Genomic DNA, 22817 nt, shown 5'->3' on the forward strand with positions numbered 1-22817 from the left:
ATATTGTTTTAACTTTTTACTGAGATTAAAGGACCAGAGGATAATAAGTTTACTCATCACAGATACAGGCACACATAACAAATGTACAATAACCGCTCCACATGGTTTAAGGAAATCTAGTATGAAAATATGTGTATTAAGATGCATCTTAAGGTCTTGGGGTACAGGAGGTGAGGTGCTGGGGGCAGGAGGCAGAGGTGAGGTGCTGGGGGCAGGAGGCAGAAGTGAGGTGCTGGGGGCAGGAGGCAGAGGTGAGGTGCTGGGGGCAAGGTGAGGTGCTGGGGGCAGAGGTGAGGTGCTGGAGGCAGAGGTGAAGTGCAGGGGCAGAGGTGCTGGGAGCAGAGTTGAAGTGCAGGGGCAGGAAGCAGAGGTGAGGTGCTGGGGCCAGGAGGCAGATATGAGGTGCTGGGGCCAGGAGGCAGATGTGAGGTGCTGGGGGCAGGAGGAAGAGGTGAGGTGCTGGGGGCAGAGGTGAGGTGCTGGGTGCAGGATGCAGAGATGAGGTGCTTGGGGCAGGAGGCAGAGATGAGGTGCTGGGGGCAGGAAGCAGAGATGAGGTGCTGGGGGCAGGAGGCAGAAGTGAGGTGCTGGGGGCAGAGATGAGGTGCTGGGGGCAGGAGGCAGAGGTGAAGTGCAGGGGGCAGAGGTGAGGTGCTGGGGGCAGAGGTGAAGTGCAGGGGCAGAAAGCAGAGGTGAGGTGCTGGGGGCTAGAGGCAAAAGTGAGGTGCTGGGGGCCAGAGGCATTAGCGAGGTGCTGGGGACAGGAGGTAAACATGATGTACAGGGGATGCATGAAGAAAAGTTTTGGAGGTGGAGGGGAGCTGATCATCGGAGGAGTAGGGAGGGAGCAGTGAGTAGCTATGCATTTTCAGGTGGAGGGGAGCCGTGGAGAGAAGTACGCGGCCAGCAGCTAGGGATTAGAAATATAGAGCAGAGTACTGCTGGTGTCGCTGCGCACTGCGGTGCTGGCTTATCTCACTCATGGTGGGTTCCTGGACAAGGAGACTGCGCGGCCACAGACTGATGGACAGAAAGCAGGAACGACCAGTGAGGAGATGCAAAGATAAGGAGCAGGGTCTCCCTGTCAGACGCTAGAGGTCAAATGACTTCTAGCACCTGTCTCATCTGGAACGAGGAGTGTGGGTTAAAGCAGCGGGGGAAGGTGGCAGCGGGCAGGCGGACTGGGTGGAAAGCAGTGGTCGAGCCACCCGTTTTGCTCAGGTGAGCTACTGGTAGCTCGCGAGCGACGGGGTGGCGACCACTGGTTTAAGGTATAGGGATGAGTGATAGGAGGTGGGATGAGGGAGAAAGAGGTAAAAGGGTACCAGGTGGATATATGTATATATGTGTTTGTGTGTGCAACTTACGCTGTAGGACCCTGCCTTTCCCCCTTGCGGACCTGCCCATTCTGTCCGTCCTGGGCCCCATGATTTGTGATGGCAGCCCTGTGTATACAGATGCACAACTCAGAATATGCCCAAGGGATCCCTTATGAGCAAATGCCCACGGCTGCCTAGCTTCCAACCAGTAACTCCCATTCACATGTCAGTAGACAGCAGCAGAATCACTCATAGCTGTGACACATAAATTGTGTGCAACTCAAAATCTGACCCTTTATGTATAGGGATGTCCAATTAAAAAAAAAAAGTGTACACTATTTTGTGTCTAAGTAAAACAAAGAAAAGCTCATTATGGACCAAGTAAAAGGAGTGTGCGATTTAACCCCAATCCCCAATATATAAAAACTAGGCTCACATGTATAATCATTTTTCCACTGCAAAAGCAACAAAGTGGGTTTCCCAGACCTGATCACACGGCTGCAAATTCGCAGTCCGGCTAATTATCGATAGACTGTGATCTAGAGCTTCTTTTTCCTTTACATAGTTCCTCCTCGCACAGTACAGGTCTAAGAGTTCCATGTGGTTCCTCAAGTACCAGCTTACCCTGGCAGTCCACAGATATGCTGTAGCTTCTAGTAATACAAGCCTAACCATTTATAAGCAGGCTGGCCATGCTGGGACCTAGGAGTAAAACAATTTGGAGTATTTAAAAACAATGGTTATTCATTAACCTCTGGCTTATTCCACAGACCCCACTAGGTTCCCACTTGTGAGCTCGTGTGGGCACTACAGTACTTTCCATGTCTACATACATCAGATTCTTTAAAACTGAACTGTATAATGACAGCAAATATCTATATAACCGTTCCGTCCAAGCTGTCCAGCACCCAACATGCGCACACAATGTTAGTGGGGGTGTGTGCCACAACAGCAGAGTTATAACTAGGGGTCTGGGAGCCCCTGGCAAAGTGAAGGACTTGATCCCCCATGATCCGTATGATAACTTTTGCTTAGAACTTGGAGAGACGGGTGGAGGCAGGCAGTAACTCCTCATGGAGGAGTAGATATTCTTCTACATTTCCCATTTGTGGGAATCTGCTATATGGAAAATAACTGTAACAAGAGTTTGTGAGTTAAGCATGAATCAAGCAGCAGTCACCCTCTATTTTAGGAATGTCCGTGGAGCATATGAGGTATCCTGAGACATTCATCTGGCTTGCATGTTCCTGACGAGCCTTCATATAATGGTGTTTTCAGGGCGTCCTTGATTTGTAAATGAGGTCCTGCTGGTGAACACGTGAATGTAACATCATCTCTCAGAAGAACAGCAATATCTGTACTATGGCAGACTCTAATACCTAATGTAATGTTTGATAACTATTCACTCATAGACACAGCAATGGGTGATAAGCGCCAAGTGTCAGTTCTAACACAAGAGACATGTATAGGATTCACTTTGTGCAGCACTGCCACGTACCCCTGAGATGATGCACAACCTGCAGACAGAGTGAGCCGACGGTCAGCACGAGTCAGTCTGCTGCATCAAGATTTTCCTGCTATACTCATAGGCTAGGAAGAGAGCACCATTGGCTGGGAATGCACGGATCATTGTAGGCTTCAGTCCTGAATACAGCGTCAGGATTCCTGAAATGTAAAGGACACGTGATTACAGCTGGCAGATAAGGGATTCAAAACGTGCTGGATACATGTACAGATGTGCCCTCGTACACGTTTGCTGCAGTCACACCAAACAGCCGCTCTTGGCACGCCAGGTCGTGTGAGAAACTTCTTTTCTTTTTGTGCAGAAAATCTCTCAGTGGCAACGCAATGTGACTAGAACGCACAAGGAAACTGTGTGCGACTGAGTCTCTGAGTCTGTACATGAAGTAGCAGCCGCTGCATTTATCCAATACAAATACTGTTTTTCCTTGTATAGTTTCAGCCACACAGTATACAAGTATCATATACTGTATCACATTAATCAGCACAGTCTCCTAATGTGTTCTATCAACACAATTTGTGGCAACTAACATGCATTTTTTTGCCCCCCCCCCCCCCCTCCCCCCTCAAATAAAATAAAGATACTCACTACCAGCAGAGCTGCACACAATCACATCATGCATCCTGTACTGCCTGGTGTATTGATGCTTGATGTGTGAGGACACAGCTCTAGAACACTGAGTTAATATATGTTTAGCTACTAGCTGATGTGGATATATGGACCGTTCCAAAACAATGCAGTCATACCCATCACAAATATAGTAGGAGCAAGCTACTTCTCTCTGCTTACATTTCCTTTGGACTACTTCAGGAAGAAGATAATCCACTTATACATTGTTTACTCAAATTAAAATGTCTTTGAATTAAATTGGTGACGTAGCTATCCGTCCCTACTGCCTCCTCTGGTGACGTAGCTATACGTGTCTACTGCCTCCTCTGGTGACGTAGCTATCCATGCCTACTACCTCTTCTGGTGATGTAGCTACACGTGTCTACTGTCTCCTCTGGTGACATAGCTATCCCTGTCTACTGCCTCCTCTGATTATGTAGCTATACGCGTCTACGGTCTCCTCTGGTGACGTAGCTATACGCGTCTACTGTCTCCTCCGGTGGCGTGGCTTTCCGTGTCTACTGCCTCCTCCGGTGACGTAGCTATCCGTGTCTACTGCCTCCTCTGGTGACATGGCTGTATCTACGGTCTCCTCTGGTGACGTAGCTATACGTTGAAAATTTGGGTTAAAACCAATCTACCGTGCGCTTATAAGCAGCTCTGGGTGCCGTACTGATTAAATGAAGAACCACTTCAAGAACATACAATACCAAACACAAGAACAATCAGAATAGCTCCCTGGGCGCTGGATGTAAGTTCCTCTCTCCTTTTTCCAGGGGAATGTGGACCCAAAAAAAGAGAGACGAAGAAAACACAATAGTGTGATATTGTAACTTAATCATCAAATTCTATTTTCAATAAAATTTGTGCCTCGTACCAAGTTACAATATCACACTATTGTGTTTTCTTCGTCTCTCTTTTTTTGGGTCCACATTCCCCTGGAAAAAGGAGAGAGGAACTTACATCCAGCGCCCAGGGGGCTATTCTGATTGTTCTTGTGTTTGGTAACGTAGCTATACGTGTCTGCTGACTCCTCTTGTTGCCAACATCATCAATTCTGCAGTCGGGAACATTTTTAAATGCAACCAATAATTTGCCTAAATAGTCTATTATAACTGTATGATGAATGCATGATTAAGAGGCAATTAATTAGTAACTATAATCATCTTTGGATTTTAGCAGTGTAATGTTGAAATTACTAATAAGAATTGTATCTCATCTAGTATGATCATAAACGGAAACTGTTTCTTTAATACATCCCATTAGTTACACAAATGTATGATATAACATAGGAATAAAGTTCTCCATTACTTTGTCTTACATTGACCACAGAAAACGCATAATCCGATCATACTAGATGAGATTTTTCTATGGTCACTGCATGTGTGGCACAAGATCCCACATTAAAACGACAGTTTAATCATTAAAGTCTGAAAATCTTCATTGCCCAATGACTGAACAGTTATCATTGTGTGTCTGGCAGACTGAATGACCACAATCCAATTCTCTCACTATCCTGTGCTTTCTCACATAAGTGGCTGGTGTTATAAGCCCGCCAATTAGCTCCTAACAGGCTGTTTGAAAAATTACAATTAGGAGCGGATTGGCTTATACCTTCTCTCTTCACATCTTAGTACATTTGCTCCTATACCACATATGTCTGATTAACAGGGCCTGATTAAATGTTCCAGGTGCCCTAGGCTAACACACATGTAGCTCCCCTCGTAATGGAGCTCAACACACGTGTATGGGCACTCAGAGACTACTGCCCATGTGCATGTTACGAAGGATATACAACTGGCATGTAGGATCTAATGCTTGTGGCACGTGAAGGAGACTTTAACTTTCGGCAGTCCAGCTGGGGCTGCATCACTTTGTAAATAAAGTAATGGTTCCATCAATGTTTTAGTTTAATAACCTTTGTCAAAGTTTAATCAACTGAAATGTTGAGTGCGGACACATTTGTGTACTTCATTTGACTTTTTTCGGAAGGCCTATTGAGTGACTCTCTCATGGACATAATATATATATATATCTATCGCCACCTATTGGATGAAAAAGATTTTACCAAGGTAAATGTATGGCACTAGCCTTATTTACAGAGCTCAATAAATCCCGAGGGCCAGGTCGACATGGGAACCAGATTTGCAAGGTGCACTCTGGCGTCCGGCATTCCCCTGGCCAGGCAGAGTGATTGTGGTAATGGTTACAGCCGGGCAGAGCTGTGGACAACCATCCCGGCTGTATCAGAACAGGTCCACGGCTCATGGTTCAGCAGCCAATCAGGAGTGGCAGTAGTAGCTCCTGATTGGCTGTTGGACTGTAAGCTCCGATTGGCTTGTGAGCCGCCTAGAGTTTTGAAATAGCCTCGGACCTGCTTTGATACAGCCAGATGGGTTGTCCACCACTCTCCCTGGCTGTTGCTGTTACCGCACAGGATGACGGTGGGGAGGGAGGATGGTAATCCTTTGTGACAATTAGCATGCAACTCCCTGGCAATGAGCATGCAACCCTCTGGCATCAAGCAACGAGAATGTAGGTAAGCGACACTTAAGTCTCTGGCTTATACACTTTCATCCTGTCTCCTAGATTTTAAAAAATGTTGTCAAACCCTGTTATACAATATACAAATTACAATGGGTGGGATGTATCAGAGCTAACAATGCAGTAAACCTTCTGAGGTTTATTGCCATACACACGGTTCACTGCATGTATTAAATAAATGTCCGCAGCAGATATCAGAGATATCCACTGTGGATCTGTGGCACAGCAGTCCTCAAAGAACTATACGGGTATATTGTATATAACTATATATAAGTATATAAGTATATTGGAACAGCATGGACAGTGTAATGGTTAGCATTACTGCCTCACAGCACTGAGGTCATGGGTTCGATTCCCACCGGAGTTTGTATATTCTCCTCGTAATTGCGTGGGTTTCCTGTGCGTACTCCTGGTAGGTTAATTGGCTTCTAACAAAATTAACCCTAGAATGTCTGTGTGTACATGTGGTAGGGAATATAGATTGTAAACTCCACTGGGGCAGGGACTGATGTGAATGTTCAAATATGTATGCACATATATAAATAATGGTTTCTAATAAATAATAAAGTAGCTAACACTCATACCTTCATTCTTCACAATGCTTGAGCAAGTTCTTATGAAGCCTGCTTGTTTTCCTGTCATGGAAAGCACCTGGATTCTGGATTTAACACAGTCCACCGGATATACAGCCAGCCACAGAGCGATTCCTCCAAAGCCCCCACTTATCATCAGGGCAATAGGACCTTGTGATGAAAGGTGACATTATAATATACATGTCATTGTGATTTGAAAACTAAAGCCTGGTACACACCAGGACGACTAGGGCCCGATCCCCTCAATCTAGATCCAATTCTGACCAATTGGATGTAGATTGTGTGGTGATTGGGCCCTTTTCTGTCCTGGTGTGGACCGATACCGATCCGATGCGCGGTCCCGCGGGTCGGTCGTTATTCAGATCCTACCTGCTGCAGGTAGGATCTGAATAACGACCATACTGCCGGGTGCGGGTCGCCATTGGATCGGACCCGCTCACGGTGCACATCGTGAGCGGGTCGTGCCCCCCCCCGCATCATCGTGAGCGGGTCTAAAGAAACACTAACGACCCGCTCACAATGTGCATCGTGAGCGGGTCGTCGTGGTGTGTACCCTACATAAGCCAATAGTACAAAAGTTTCTGTCAAAAAAAAGCAGAACATGAGAGTAGTAACTATAAGTATCCAATATTGAAAAAAAGCAGAAGCAAGCCCCCCAAAAAACCACACAAACACACATTCCTAATCACTGTATGATAAAAGGACTTCCAGATATTTGTTATTTATGCTTTTTCTACTGTTCCACACAGTGAGGATGAAGTATTGTAGTACAGGTCGAGTATCCCCGATCCAAATATCCGTTATCCAAATTGTATTCCGAAAACCATAGTTTCCAGAATGTAGTTTTTTTTTTACTTTTTTTTGCTTAAATCTACTAAGTACATCTGTTACTGGCACTACTGGGGAAATAAGTAACTGCCATTAAATATGTACAGGAAATGATTGCTTGGCATTCAAATACAGTGGGCAAAATGTAATAGGGTGCAGGGGGGTTTTTTTGCGATTTTTTTTTCCGCAAAAACGTCAGTTTTCGGGCATTTTCCGAAAATCGCATATTTTATAGGGTGTGATTTGCGGCAAAAAAATGTGCACTTTTTGAAGTGGCGATTTTTAGTCACACTTCAATTCGCATACAGATATATATATAATCTGTGTGGGGATCCGGCACTGCCTGCCACCTCTCGCTACCTCACTTAGGCCCTTATTCTGAATCGTGCGGCCGGAGCCGCACACGGTGCTCCGGCCGCACAAACCAAACCCCGCCCACGATACGGATCGCCACGGCCGTCCGTACACGGACGGCTGGCGATCCGCAAGAAAATGGTGGGGCGTACGCCTCCACCATGGAGGGAGCTGCCCCCTGCATTCGATGGTCGGCGACCATCGAAGGCAGGGCCGCACGCCCCACCAGGTCCCGCAAGCTGAGACCACACGGACAATCGTCCGTGTGATAGCTTGTATGGGGCCGGAGAACTGACATCCGGCGACGTCAGCTTTCCGCCCCCATCACTGGCGTCATACCCTCATTAGCATGCATACGCCCCGCGTTTGCATGGGAACGCCCATGAAACGCGGGGCGTATGCATAGGGAAATGAGGGTATGAAGCCCCTCACGCCCCTATACGCCCCCTTTGCGGCGGACGAACTACGTCTGCGGCGAATTGGGCTGCACATGCGCAGATTGACCTCTGCGCATGTGCAGACTAAAAACATCGGCGGTACGGCCGCACGCGGGCCGTACCGCTCGATTCAGAATAAGGGCCTTAGCTTGGCCCGGGTGCCCGTTCCACCAGAGAGACTCTCTGGTGCATGTGCAACAATAGGGAGAAAACGTCACTCCAGGCGCTTTAGAATAACAGTAATTTTACTGTGTGTGCCAACGGCATTTCGGGCCTTCAGGACAATAACCTGGTTATTGTCCTGAAGACGGTATCCGGCACTCCAAACCAATGATCATTTACTCACTCTGGTCCTTCACAAGGGTGCAAGCCCGTGTATATCAGTCAGTCTGCCGTGGAAGCAGGGGCGTCACTCTGAGTATTTAAATTAAAGTTCTTTATTCAAGAAGAGGGTACAATCCGACAATTGTTTCGAGCCATGTGCTTGTCCTCAGGGATCTCAGAGGACGAGCACACGGCTCGAAACAATTGTCGGATTGTACCCTCTTCTTGAATAAAGCACTTTATTTTAAATACTCAGAGTGACGCCCATGCTTCCACGGCAGACTGATATATATATATATATATATATATATATATATATATATAGATGTACAAGACGGCACTCCGATGCGGGTATAAGCATTGGTAGTGGTGCAGGGTCCATATGAAATTGATAACATCACTTACCCTGCCTCCAAGAAGGAAAGGAACGGACCAGCACTCACAGGTTTTTGAATAAAAAAATTGTATTAGTAGTTTACAGCATGGTATAGTACAAGCAGGCTGACCCAACAGCCGTTTCAACTGGATGCCTATCCAGTCTTCATCAGGGGTGCATCTGGGTAACACTGGGCACGTTTAAATAACATGAAAACGGGCGCCAAAGTGACACTGCAGGTGGTAGCACAATCGAGTGGTGTTTACGATCTTGCCCACAGATCCTGTACACAGGTCCTTCACCTTTTCTTCCCCGCATTTAGCCTCTCCATTTATTCACTGCCAGAACGGACCCGTCCGTTACAGTTTTGTCACCCTTTTATTATGTTTATTTTTCTTTGCACGCACTCTGTAGTTACCAGCCCGGGTTGATGCTTTTCTACACAGGCCATCTTCTAACACAGGCACACGTCACAGGGATTCCCCCATGACGCGCACAGACACACACCCCCGATAGCGTCATCTGACAGGCGCTGTGTGCTCAGTTGCGAGGTGCTGATTGACAGCTCCCTGTTTGAATTGAGCTGGGCGGGTTTGGCGCCCGTTTTTCATGTTATTTAAACGTGCCCAGTGTTACCCAGATGCACCCCTGATGAAGACTGGATAGGCATCCAGTGAAACAGCTGTTGGGTCAGCCTGCTTGTACTATACCATGCTGTAAACTACTAATACAAACTTTTTCTTCAAAAACCTGTGAGTGCTGGTCCGTTCCTTTCCTTCTTGGAGGCAGGGTAAGTGATGTTATATATATATATATATATATATATATATATATATATATAATGTCTAGTGTCTGTGTGTCTCAGAAACACTGCCATCTGTTGGCAGCGAGTGAAACTACTCTTTATATAGGGTGCGATTTGCGGCTATATGTACTCAGAGGTAACTAGCTTTCGAAGCTCTTGCTTCGAGCGGGCTTACTAGTAAAATATATATTTGTGTGTATTTCATGTGTTTGATGCGCTTAGACAACATAAATGCAAGATACCTCATTCAAATAAAACAATATTACAAAATACAGAATAATCCATTATCCACAATGCTTCTGGTCCCGAGCATTTTGGATAAGGGATACTCAACCTGTACATGGGGAATTGGTAAAATGAGGAAAGTTTACAAACAAAACATCCGTATGCGGATGTAAACATTATAAAGAGCTAATTAATACCACTTTCACATCGCAGACCCGTTTTAAAAACCGGTATTTTAAACCGGTAATTAAAACGGGTCAGAGCCTTAATAGTGGCAAGATTAACGTTTTAAATGCAGGTTCAGTGTCATTACACATTGCAGTTGAAACGTTTCATTCTGAACACGTTTCAAGGCAGAGTGTTATGCACTGATCAGCGCCATCCCCGGTGCTCGTCCGGCGGCGCGGAGGTACCTGTTAAGGGAGAGCCTGGAGGTCCCTGCGCCTGCGGCGCTGAGTATGATGCTGCCGGGGTCCCTGCAGTGAAGTGGAAATAACGCGCTATCTCCGCTGGAGATAGCGCGTTATTTCCACTTCACTGCAGGGACCCCGGCAGCATCATACTAGGCGGCGCAGGGACCTTGGCTCTCCCTTAACAGGTACCTCCGCGCCGCACGGACCCCCCTGCCAGCTCCCGGGGAGGTCTTTTAACGGGAGACATCAGAAGCAGCAGCGGGAGTGAGTATGGCCTGAACACGGGGGAGACATAAGCTGCCAACAGGGGAATGTGACACAGCATAGGAGACAGTTCTGTAGATGATTCAGCGACCCCAGTCTACGTGCAGTCCGCAGTCATGTATCTGCATGTCATTTCTCAGTCATGTCATTTCTTTTAGTTTGTCAGCACCCCTAGCATTTAAGATAGTGGATTGTGTGACGCAAGCTCCCGGGGAGGTCTTTTAACGGGGGGGGCAGCTGCAAAATTGTCCGGGGGGGGGGGGGGGGGGGGGGGGGGCTATCAGTGCTTGTGCTTGTGTTGTTTGCCTGAAATACCGTTTCAGACAAACTGCACACATTCACATTGCACAAAAAACGGCAAGGAACCGTGTAGGACTCTGCTTTTTACACGGTTCGAAATGCCAGTTAACTTAAAACGGTAAATCGGCTGTGGTGCATTCACAGTGCACCCTTAAACGTTTTAAAAAGGGAAAAAAAACGGCAATATACCGTTTTAAAAGTGCGATGTGAAAGGGGTAATACTTCTCCATGTTTGTATAGACAGTTTGCGGAACAGAAATATTGGTGACTTACAGAATCAACAATGTACAGTGTTTTATTATTAGTAATAATTTACTTCTGGAGTTATTTATTCAGTTTGTGCTTTTATTTTGTATGGAGAAAAGTTCAAAAGTGAGGAAAACATATTTCTCTGACCGCAGAATGGATTTAATACACAGGTGAGTGACTTTATGTACAGGAGGATGAGACACTATCCACTCATAGCTCACACCCGGGCTGAGGCTGTGCATGGAAGCTAATGAGACTTTACAATTTCCGCTAAACCCTATTGAAAACGGGAGAGGCCATGGGGTGTCAAGAGAGCAGGGGATTGGAGGGCGAAGGGGGGCTGAGGAAGTAGACATATGAAGTAGGAGGAGACAAGGGCACAGGGATAGTCTCAGAGGAGGTGCCAGCCCACAGTCAATAGCCACACATTGGCTGGTTTGAGCTGGGTAAAGCAGGGCCCTGGAAGCAGGAGAAGGGCTGTGGAGAGGGAGAAGGTGGATCATCCGAAAAGGGAATAACCTCCATCCTGACATTGTACGTATTAACTGTAACGCACTATGCCCCATGAACCTATACTTTTACTGGTACCTCTCAAATATATATATATTTTTTTCTGGTGGGGGTAGAGACCAAGAAAGAGCACAGCAAGTTTTTGCAAAACTACAACTCATCCTGTCTCCTCTTTCTGCCAATTGCACACTGGTTCCTTATAGACTACAGAATCTAACTCAAACTCCACAATTCATTCCTAGTCCATAATAGCCACAACACCCTCTCTACTGACCAGAAGTCACCAAGGTTTTAAACTCTACCTAGAACCCAATGTTTTCCATCGTTATACCTCTACCAGCTGTTGTTGAACTACACATCCCAGCATGCCATGCATCAGTTTTAGCATGACCAAAAAGCAAAACTGTAGCAGAGCATGCTGGGATGTGAAGTTCAACAACAGCTGGAGTGTCATGGTTAGCCATCACTGACATTGCGACCTTTGTCTCACATTGCTATATGTACCGAGTTTGCTGCCTCAGAACATGGATAATATAGCGTGCATTATACTAAGCTCATACTTTAAGTTGTACCATAGAAGTATTAGTATAATGTCCTACAATGCAAGATCTTTATAGCACCTGCATATTAATACTCACCAAGCTCATCCTTTGATTTCCCCCCTGAAGCAAAGAAAGACCTGCTCAGTTCATAGCCTCCGAAGAAGAGGAAGTACCCGGGCATTTCTCTGCATATCGTGCTGGTCAGACCCTGATAGAAGCCAAAGGGACCGTCACGCTGTATAACATCTTTCATCACGGACCACACTGTGCTGACACAGAAAGACATTACATTCAAGATGGAAAACTCTATTATTGAAGCTTATAAGGCCCACAAAGAATTAAATCAAGTTTCTGTGGATTGTTAATGGGCACAAATCCAGCCAGAAGATGACAGCAATTGGTCATCTTTCATCTGCACTTGCCGGTCTAAGGTATTCCTAAATAGATCAATCCAACCTTTTAGTGATTGGGCAGGATACCAAGGTCCATGAGCAGATTTGGTAATCCCCCCCAACCTCCCCACTTAACAACAGGTTATAGAAAGACATTCTAGAAAGATATGGTTGCATTGCCATTAATGAGGACACGGTAGGCATGTTCTCCCACTGGATAATCATACTTCCTCCATCAAAACCTGGGGGGTTATTCTGATTCACTCGGAAAGGCAGTTACAGTGGTGGGGTTTTTTTAGGGAGCGCTCCCCAGAAAAAACTCGCCCAGTGGGGAGCATTCCCTAAGAAAAAAATAACACTGAAGGGGTTAAGCAAGCTTATTAACATGAGTAGATAGGGTTCCTTGGCTGTACCTTGTACAAACTAAAGTGTTTACTTGTAACAAGGTCAGTATACAAAGGAATGCCAATTTGTAAATTTTAATAGCAATACAAAAAGCAGACAAGGTCTTGTCTTCTGTTAAAATCTTAAGCCAGAAATGTAATGGTTAATGTATTCTTTGTTCTAAAGCATACAAAGCCATTGTAAGTTCTGCAGTTCAGTTGTGTACACTCAGATCTTGTACCGCCCCTGTACATATATACATTTATATAAAACCACTGTGTATAAGAAGAAGCTTTGTTAATCTGAACAAACCGGACTGAACTGCACAATCTAATCACATGTCCAGCCCTGACCGTGTCAGTCCACTAAACAAGTTGGGGTACTGTGTACTTTTTTGTGTAAATGACAAGAAAGAAACAGTTGTTGTCATTATCAATTCTTGTCTGGCAGAGGACAGCTTGTGACTGGGGGCAAATTTATTAAGCTTGGAGAAGAGATAAACTGGAGATTAAGCGGAGAAAAGGGTAAAAGGAGATAAAGCACCAGCCAATCAGCTGTGTTTGAAAAAGACAGTTGGGAGTTGATTGGCTGGTGCTTTATCTCCTTTTACCTTTTCTCCACTTCTCCAAGCTTAAATAAATCTGCCCCTGAATGTGCCAGGACCAGAACCTGTAAACAGACTAATATGGAGGAAACTCTTATCTATACCGCTGGCGATGTGCTGTAGGAACACTCGTACAGACGGCGGCAACATCATTGCTCATGTTACCCGGCACCGTCATAGTATTACCCAGCAGTATGAGTGATGTTGCCCTCCCATAATTATCTGTGGGATAACAGTGTGGATAACTGAATAACCACCTTAGTTTGTAGCAGGTAGATTTGAGATCTAGAGGTTTGTAAATACTGTACATCAGTGGTGTCAAACTCATGTCCCTCCAGCTGTTATGGAACTACACATCCCAGCATACCCTGCCACAGTTTAAGCAACTCATTATATAAAATCTGTGGCAGGGCATGCTGGGATGTGTAGTTCCACAACAGCTGTTGGCCTGTGAGTTTGACACCACTGCTGTACAATTCCCCTAAATATGCAGCGTGTCATGAAAATGTAGGGGTGTGGTTCATAGAGCTACAGTAATTACAGTCAATAGGTTGACCCCAGATGGATGACAAGGTCAAAAGGTCGGCATGCAAAGGTCAATAGGCAATAGGAAAATAGTGGCCACAAAACAGGTTGACACAAGCTTTTTAAATTATTTAGGTTTTCTATATTTAATCATATGAGACCACAATTAGAGCAAACAGCACTGGTTACTATTGCCAAGCATAGCCCAAGTGAATGGTAAATCAAGCAAAAGTTGAAAAATATATGAAAAATTTCCTCCAAAACTTGCATCGACGATATGTGTATCGGCCATTGTAATGTCGACCTATTGAACACGGTCTACCTTTTACCTGTGATACTTTTGGCCCTTTCGACCTATTGAACTGACTATCCAGACACTCTGGGGCTTATTTACTAAGATGGGAGTTCTACTCAAGATGGGATGTTGCTATGGGCAACCAATCAGAATCTATTTATTTATTTATTTAGCAGCTTCTAGAACAGTGGTTCTCAACCCTGGTCCTCAGGACCCCACACAGTGCATGTTTTGCAGGTATCCTCACAGAATCACAAGTGAAATAATTAACTCCACCTGCGGATCTTTTAAAATGTGTCAGTGAATAATGAGTGCACTCATTGGGGGGTCCTGAGGACCGAGGTTGAGAACCACTGTTCTAGAAGATAATAGGTAGTATCTGAATGTTTCCTCAAAGCAACAGGTCATCTGAAATAGAACGCCCATCTTAGTAAATAAACCCCATCTATTAACCAGATAACAAAATATAGTATGTGCCATACAGGACACTGAACCCTTAGTGTAAAATGATTTCTTAATTGTCATTATAGCTAATTCAAACTTACTTATGTCCTTGTGCCAGCTTGCCAGACACATTCATCTCGTGCATGGCTTGGAGGCGGCATTTCACCAGCTCCGTTGGGCACAGAGCCATGGCAGCAAAAAGACTAGCAACAGATCCTGCTGCCGCATTCTGGAGATCACTGCAAACAATCACAAGTACTAGATCAATGTTACAATGTACCTTCCGTGACTCGTGACAGCATTAATACAAATGCAACATTTTATTGTAAAACGTACAATGAACGTACAATGAATATTGTGTATATAAGACATACAGTATGTTCCACTTTGTAATATATGGCTATTTTCTACTCATGAAGGCACCGCTACCAGACTCACCTTAGTGTTGCATGTTTGTCTAAACCAGCGATGTTCCTCACAATCCTCTGACAGAATCCATAGCTCATGAACAGTACGGAGTTTTCAGCTATGTTTGCCAGAAGCGCAGGGCTGGTTCCCTTGTAGAATCCACGGAACCCCAGCTGATTGTATGTTTTCACAGCACAATCTACAAGGCCTCTGTACAGCTTAGGGAATGTCTGCATTTTCACCTTGGCTGTGTCAAACGGCTGCCCAGTTAGAACGCAAGCTGTTCCACCTTAGGATAAAGATTATTTAATATTACTTCAGGGTAATAGCATGGAAAGCTTGTACCTTTGTCCCGAATATATATTGTAGCTGTTACAGTGAAATCAGTGACTTACCTGCAGCTCCGGCAGTCAGGTCTATAGCAGCTTGTATGGTGGAGTTTGGCGGCATGATTTGGTTGGTTTTTCTCTATCTAAAAGCAAAAAAAAAACCAGCATAGTCATCTCTTATGATTAATAAGATTTTCATAATGGTGTGTGTATAAGGATCAGTGGTTTCCAAAGGTGTCTCAGGGCACTTGCAGGGGTGCCCTGGGTTGGGGGTTCACTACCAATTCAAATTATTTACAGTCAATGTATTAGGCAAAACCGGTGCTGCTGGCTGCCAAACATTTAATTTGTGGACAAACAGAAGCAAGATCTGTCCCTCATCACATAACTCAACCGAAGGATGACATATAAACACGATTTACTTTTTTCAGATATTTTTGTGAATTTCTCCATAACAAACTTTTGGCCTAGGAGTGCCGCGCCAAAAATTATAATATTCTGTGGTGTCATGATTAAAAAAAAGTTTGGTAAGCCTTGGAGAGACCCTGCTAAACTGTATCAGCATTGGGTAAGGATTGTGCAGACCCAAAATATAATTAGGGAGCGGATGTACCCCTGGATTAAAATATGATTCAATGGGTGAAATTTAATGTGATGAGAGATTCAGAAAGTGAGAGATTTAGTAAGAAATCTCCAGGTTTTTTTTTTAAAGCGGCAATCATTTACACTGCAAAATCAAAATGGTTTTGCAGTGTAAATAATTGCCGCTTTAAAAAAAACCTGGAGATTTCTTACCAAATCTGTCACTTTCTGATTCTCTCACCCTATTACATTTCACCCAGTGGGGTATATTCAATGCCGTGGGCGAGCGGTGACAGCGAGCAGGACTTCCTGTTAGCTGTCACCGCTCGCCCTGTCAGTATTCAACTCACCCCCCACATACGCCAATTCCCCCTCGCTCCGTTTTTTGAGCGAGGGGGAATCGGCGTATGCGGCTGAAGAAGCAGTGAGACTTGCGCCTAAATACAGCGGGTTCGCTACATTAGCCGCGGGTCTCTCTGCTTGAATAGGGCGAGCGGCCAGCGAGGGGGTTAAGCAGCGAGGATCGCTGGTTTTCTGCGATCCCCGCTGTTTAACCCCCTCGCCGGCCATGGCGAGCGGCATTGAATACTACCCATTGTGTTAATAAACTGTCATCCAACACTTTCTACATTGAAAGTACATACAAATATCTTACTATTAATTAACCCCACTGCCATGCTAAAGAATAAATAATAATTTATCTGAGAAAGAGAGAACTGGATTCTGTTGGGGGAATTAGGCTGCGGAAGCTCCTCCACATACCCAGCTTCTTTCCCGTAATAATGCATTGTACATAATACGGGTTCGGTATGATTTACCAAAATCCCGACGGTCAAAATACCGACATGGTCAAAATACCTACATCTAAAATATACAGGACAAAAATTAGACACATGTTTTGTGCTATTATATTCCCCCTCCATGTCCACTGGGATGGTAAAGTATGTACAAGTCGGTTTCAATGAAAAAAAATCATTTCAGTATTGGTATTGTGACCTTGTCGGTATTTTGACGGTCGGTCAATGGTTGTAGGTAAATTGACCGCATCCCCATCATACACTTGGAACAATGTGGTCTCTTCAGGAAGATAGTTCTATTTCCCTGCTAGTATCATTGTCACGGGCCAGCAGGTTTGTCACCACTTAAATAACGTAAAAGTAAGCAAGGAAAAGCTCAGGTATTAAATGGATAATATGCAAAACACGTCAGACTGTTCAGCAATGGGTAAATAATGGCAGAAGGTCGTCATGAGTCTAGTTCGACAGGGGACAAGGTCGACAGCTGTCTATGTTGACACATGCGTTAGGTCGACATGGGTTAGGTCTACATGGGGTTTTTCACTGTCTTTTGAGCTGACGTGCCGACAGGCGGTATTTCATGCCCTACCATCCACCAGGGTATGGTGGGAGAATAAAAAACACTGTGCCCAAAGCATGGCGAGCACATCGAGCCATTTGAGGGGACACGGTGCACTTAAAACAGTGAACATGTCGACTGTGTCGACATTCGGGGGAAAAACCAGTGAAAAACCCCATGTCGACCTTACCCACGTCGACATAGACACCTGTCGACCTTGACCTTGTAAACTCCACTGGGGCAGGGACTGATGTGAATATTCAAATATTCTCTGCACAGCACTGCGGAATATGTGTGCGCTAATATATATATATATATATATATAACTGGTAATAAATAAATAAGATGAATCTACAGTATACAGATGTGTAAATGTACAACCCAAATACTATATACTCCTATAACAGTATGCACAACATGACCGGCATATATAGCGGATGGCATTAAGCAGGGATTAGATGAAAACTGGAACTGTCTGGACCCCAGAACGCTGGACCAACTCCCTGTAGCAAACTCTGCCATTCTGGAGCTTGTAGTACTTGTCCCCATTCATCTCTATACGGGGATGTGCTTGTGACACCTGGAATATGTAAAGTCTCCCCCGTATGGGCTGTACCATTCCAGCTATTACCCCATCCTCGGACCATACGGGAAGACTGTAATCTCTCCCTTTTTGCCTCCCAGGTGACAGCTGTCAAAGACACCCACACGGATGGGACACTGGCCGGATGGGGACGGACACTACAAGCTCCAGAATGGCAGAATTTGCTGCACAAAGTTGGTCACATCGGCGTTCTGGGGTCCAGACTGTTCCCGTTATTACCCAATATCAATAAGCATAAGTAACCAACTTTTTATAGTTGTTAGAAAATAGGTTTGTCTACAAAAACATGAAGTTCTCATACAATCTAGGACATGGGAAGTATGTCCTACCATAGCTGCAAGGCAGAGCAAGACCTGTTGCAATGCAGGGAATGGAATATTACAGCTCCATGATGGGTAAATAATAGTATGAGATGAGGAGGAGGAATGAGGGCCAGGCTAGGAGGGAAAGGCCCATGTATGTTACATCAGCCAGCAGTGCACAGCACACCAGCAGCCGGTGCTGGAGGACATACTGACCCATGTGGGACACAGCAATAGAACAGGACATACATGTGGATACGGTCACACGTGGTGGGATACATCACTATATACAGCATAACATAACACAGGAGGCAGCAGCAGAGAGGAGAAGGTACCTTACAGAAGTTGCAGGAGGCAGCATCAGGAGCAATGGCCGGGTAAATACACCATGTGTGCAGCTACTGTATATATACTGTCCATACTGTAATATACTGTACAAGGTGCACGCACTCACTCACCGCGGATCTGCACCCGTTGACCCCGCTGCCAGTGACAGGCTGCTGTGTGTCCCGCCCCATGCAGCGCTATAGGGAGACCTATGGCTGCATGTATAGAAGGCCGCTACCGCCGCTGCTGCTGTGACAGGTCCGGCTCTCTGCGCTTTATAGGGAGGGAGGGCTGGGCTGCTGCCGCCTGTGTGATAGGGAGATAGGCCTCCAATGCCTGCGCTATGTATGTATAGCACATACACACAGACATTACAGTATGTGCACAAGGGGGTTTGGTTGAGGGGCAGCACCAAGCTCTGTGTAAACTGCTGGGGATTAACCTCGATGTGCCGCTGTCACCTTCCTGCTATGACTCCTCTTATATGTATTGCCAGAACCTATAGATGTTGGCAAAGTTGTGGTGGAAGGCAGTTCATATGGATACGGTCACTAGGTCGAACCTATTTAGGCCGACATGCACTGGGTCGACAGCAGGGCTTAGGTTGAGACCTGAAATAGGTCGACATGGCTAAGATCGACAGGGTTTGAAGGTTGACACAAGTATTAGGTCGACAATGGCAAAAGGAGGTTTTGGTTCACTTAGACAGTGTCCATCTTGACTATGTCGACAGTCGGGACAAAAAAAGGTACTTGTTTCCTAGCACGGCCACACCGATTTACATCGGGGTGGTCGTGTCGGAAAAATCGGGTCGATCGCATCGCATGCGATTTGGTCGCATGCGATGCGATAGACGCGACCGTCCGATTTTGGACCCGATTTTTTTTTTTGAATGAAATGTAAATCGGGTCCCTGGGACCCGATTTTACATTGGATTCAATGCAAAATATTCCCAACCCCCCCAAATGTCACGGCGTACACCCCACCCCACGATAGACGCCAACCCGAAGCGTGGAGAGCGCAGCGAGCCCGCGAGGGGCGGCGGTGCGCGTCCTCCGACCTTTTCATTCCCCTACTATCCACGTCGGCGTGGAGTTGAGAATAGAATAGTGTGGCGAGCGCAGCGAGCCACCGTGCCCGAAGCGTGGCGAGCGGACGCGTATCCCTGTGAAGTTATACGCGTCCCCTCGCGGGGCTCGCTGCGCTCGCCACGCTTCGGGCTCGGTGGCTCGCTGCGCTCGCCACACTATTCTATTCTCAACTCCACGCCGACGTGGATAGTAGGGGAATGAAAAGGTCGGAGGACGCGCACCGCCGCCCCTCGCGGGCTCGCTGCGCTCGCCACGCTTCGGGTTGGCGTCAATAGTGGGGTGGCGTTTAAAATGTGGGGGCATGACGGGGCCATATACAATGAGAAATGGCCCATATTGGCCCCTTTCCCATTGATTACTATGTGAAGATGGACTTAATCAAGTCCATCTTATCTTGTGCCATTATAATGGCACAAGACCGACACGACCGACGCGATTTCAATGTTAAAAATATTTTAACATCGAAGCCTATGGAGAAATCGGGTCCATCGCGTCGGTCGCGTCGTGTGCCATGTTAAGGCACACGACGCGACCGACGCGATGGACCCGATGGACGCGATTTCTCCATAGGCTTCAATGTTAAAATATTTTTAACATTGAAGCCTATGGAGAATCGGGTCCATCGCGTCGGTCGCGTCGTGTGCCTTATTAAAGGCACACGACCGACGCGATGGACCCGATTTTCCATTTGCCGGTAAAATGGACCTGATTTGAAAGAAAATCGGGTCCATCGTGGGCATCGTGTGCCTTAAAGTTAAGGCACACGACCAAGAAGATTGTGGCCGTGCTAGGAAACAAGTACCCAAAAAAATGTGGAAGACTCGTACGTGGGGTTAACCCCTACACAATACTAAGAAGATATTAATGACAGCTACAAAACACTAGTAGTAGCATGTTAGTGACGGCTACACAATATTAACGGGTGTGGATCGCTTGGTCTACAACAACTAGGTCGACGACCATTGGGTCGACACGCAGCAAGGTCGACATGGGTTAATGTCGACATGGGTCAAGGTCGACATGGGTCTATGTCGACATGACATTGGGTCGACACAAGCAATAGGTCAACATGGGCTAGGTCGAACGTTAAAAGGTCAACAAGGGGTTTTTCACTGTTTTTTGACCCGAATGTCGACACAGTCGACATGGACACAGTTTGAAGTGCACCGCATCCCCTTGCATCGCTCGCAATGCTTTGGGCACGGTCACTATGTTCGGCACCCCCAGCACCCACACCTTTTAGGAAAAGGAACTTCAACGGTAGATTTAGGGTTCCGAATAGGGTTTAATTCCAAGGGCAGCTCTACAAAATATGACCAATAGCACTTCAGCACATTGAGCTGACTAATTCATACATTCTATAGTTTGCATGTGGTGAAATCTTATATAATAAAAGTCTAATAATGCACATCTATGTGGTGAATTGAAGTGTTTTGCGTGCCGGCAACCACTTGATGCGCACAGCCGCACGATTGGAAACATTAATGTTCTATATTTCTGACATTTTGAGGGGCTGGTAACTAGTAAAATCTATCATTTAAATTGTCCCCTTGATCATAGTCAAAATTAAGATACAGTACATACAGTATGTGCAATTCCCAATTTCACCTTTTCCCAATATTCCTCTTCTGGAGATGGCACAGATCCCTTTCCATTCTATTTTTTGATGCCCTTGGAAGGCATATTGTGTAGCTAAGAACGCGGTATAAAGAGGATATGATTCTCATGTAGTATATTTTAAAAAAATCTATACAAAGGTCATTGAGTCAGATAAGGCAAGTGATAGAGAAAGTGATAGAAACAAGTGCATAACATGAAAATACTGAAACAGAGAAACGTTGTATGCAGTGTTTTTTTTTACCTATGGGCTGCAGCCCCCCCCCTCCCCCCCCAAGAAAAATCTGCCACTGTGCTCTCCAAAGTGAAGCCTGTTGCAGTCTGTGATATTGCACTGTCTTCACTGTGACTGGCAGTGACTTCCTATTGGAAGTCTGACCTGCTAGTCACCAAAGGCAGTCCCATTGGGATATATTCCCTCCCTCCAGGATGCCTCTATGGGCTGCTTTGGCGGCAGTCCGTAGACACCGGGATCTGTGCATGCGCAGTACCGATTCTAATACTGCGCATGCAACATTCCCGGTGCCTGTCATCTGCAGTGTACAGGCAGGGCAGCCGAGAGGAATGCCGGGCCCCGGTAAAATTTTGGGGGTGTGGCCTAAGTGTGTGTGGTGTGGGCACCTCCCACACTTAGGCCACACCCCCAAAATGTTTAGAGGTGGGTAAAAGAAAACTCTAAAAACTGTAATCTCAGATGCAGCACACACCTACAGCATGTGCTGTGCTGACAGCAGGCTCAGCATGACCTCTCACACTGTCAGTGAGACACTCATGCTGAGCCTGCTGTCAGAACAGCACATGCTGTAGAAGTGTGTGCTACTGTTGATACCCGGGAGGGACGGAGGGGGAAGGGAGGGGTCGAACCAGGGCCCCTGCGGGGCCCCTTCAGCAAGCCTGGGCCCGGGTAATTAGTACCTGCTCCCCCCCTCTCTCGGCTCCCCTGTGTACAGGCACCAGGACCAAGATTTAGCTTCTATGGGCTGCAGACTTATAGAAACTGGGAGCCAGTGCATGTGCAGTACCACGGCCGATCCTGCGCAGGCGCCGGTCCTGCTACAGTGCTGGGGACTGTCATTGGACCAGCACCATGGGATCGGCGGCTGGGACCTTCAATATTGAGGTACAGACATTCCTCACTTAACAGCCAGGTTCCGTTCCTACGACCCGGTCGTTAAGCGAATTGGTTGTTAAGCAAACCTATATAAAACCCCTTAATATTTCTGAGACGAGGGTCGCTAAACAGGCAGGGCAGGTCGTAACCGCGAGAGGGTAGGCAAGCAGGTCGTAAAGCAGAGCAGGCGGGGTCGTAAGTCCGAGGAGTCATAGCACGGACGCTAAACGAA

General features: G+C 46.1%; 1 protein-coding gene across 4 annotated transcripts; it reads right to left on the bottom strand.

Annotated features, from left to right (window-relative positions):
• Positions 1-418: 418 nt before the first annotated feature.
• LOC146057908 (mitochondrial ornithine transporter 1-like) lies at positions 419-19152 on the bottom strand. Of its 4 annotated transcripts, XM_083169736.1 has the most exons (8): positions 18898-19152; positions 15662-15738; positions 15297-15555; positions 14960-15097; positions 12311-12483; positions 6579-6737; positions 2818-2984; positions 419-2623 (listed from the first exon to the last, which is right to left on the bottom strand). In XM_083169736.1, exons 2-7 carry the CDS (start codon positions 15714-15716, stop codon positions 2860-2862), a joined length of 909 nt encoding a protein of 302 aa, XP_083025862.1. In that variant the 5' UTR covers positions 15717-15738; positions 18898-19152; the 3' UTR covers positions 419-2623; positions 2818-2859. The 4 variants fall into 4 exon arrangements, with proteins under 4 accessions (XP_083025862.1, XP_083025859.1, XP_083025860.1 ...); XM_083169733.1 differs by having other exon boundaries at positions 419-2984; positions 18898-19151; XM_083169734.1 differs by having other exon boundaries at positions 419-2984; positions 18775-18900.
• Between the last annotated feature and the right edge of the window lie 3665 nt (positions 19153-22817).

This window comes from Crinia signifera, chromosome 2, assembly GCF_055691185.1.
Source record: "Crinia signifera chromosome 2, ASM5569118v1, whole genome shotgun sequence".
Taxonomy (NCBI): Eukaryota; Metazoa; Chordata; class Amphibia; order Anura; family Myobatrachidae; genus Crinia; species Crinia signifera.

Coding starts and splice junctions, on each gene's coding strand:
- LOC146057908 (XM_083169736.1), bottom strand. CDS start 15,716: ATGCCGCCAAACTCCACCATACAAGCTGCTATAGACCTGACTGCCGGA. Junction 12,484..14,959: donor AAGCTGGCACAAGGACATAA/GTAAGTTTGAAT, acceptor TTTCTGTGTCAG/CACAGTGTGGTCCGTGATGA. Junction 2,985..6,578: donor AAGCATTGTGAAGAATGAAG/GTATGAGTGTTA, acceptor TTTACATTTCAG/GAATCCTGACGCTGTATTCA.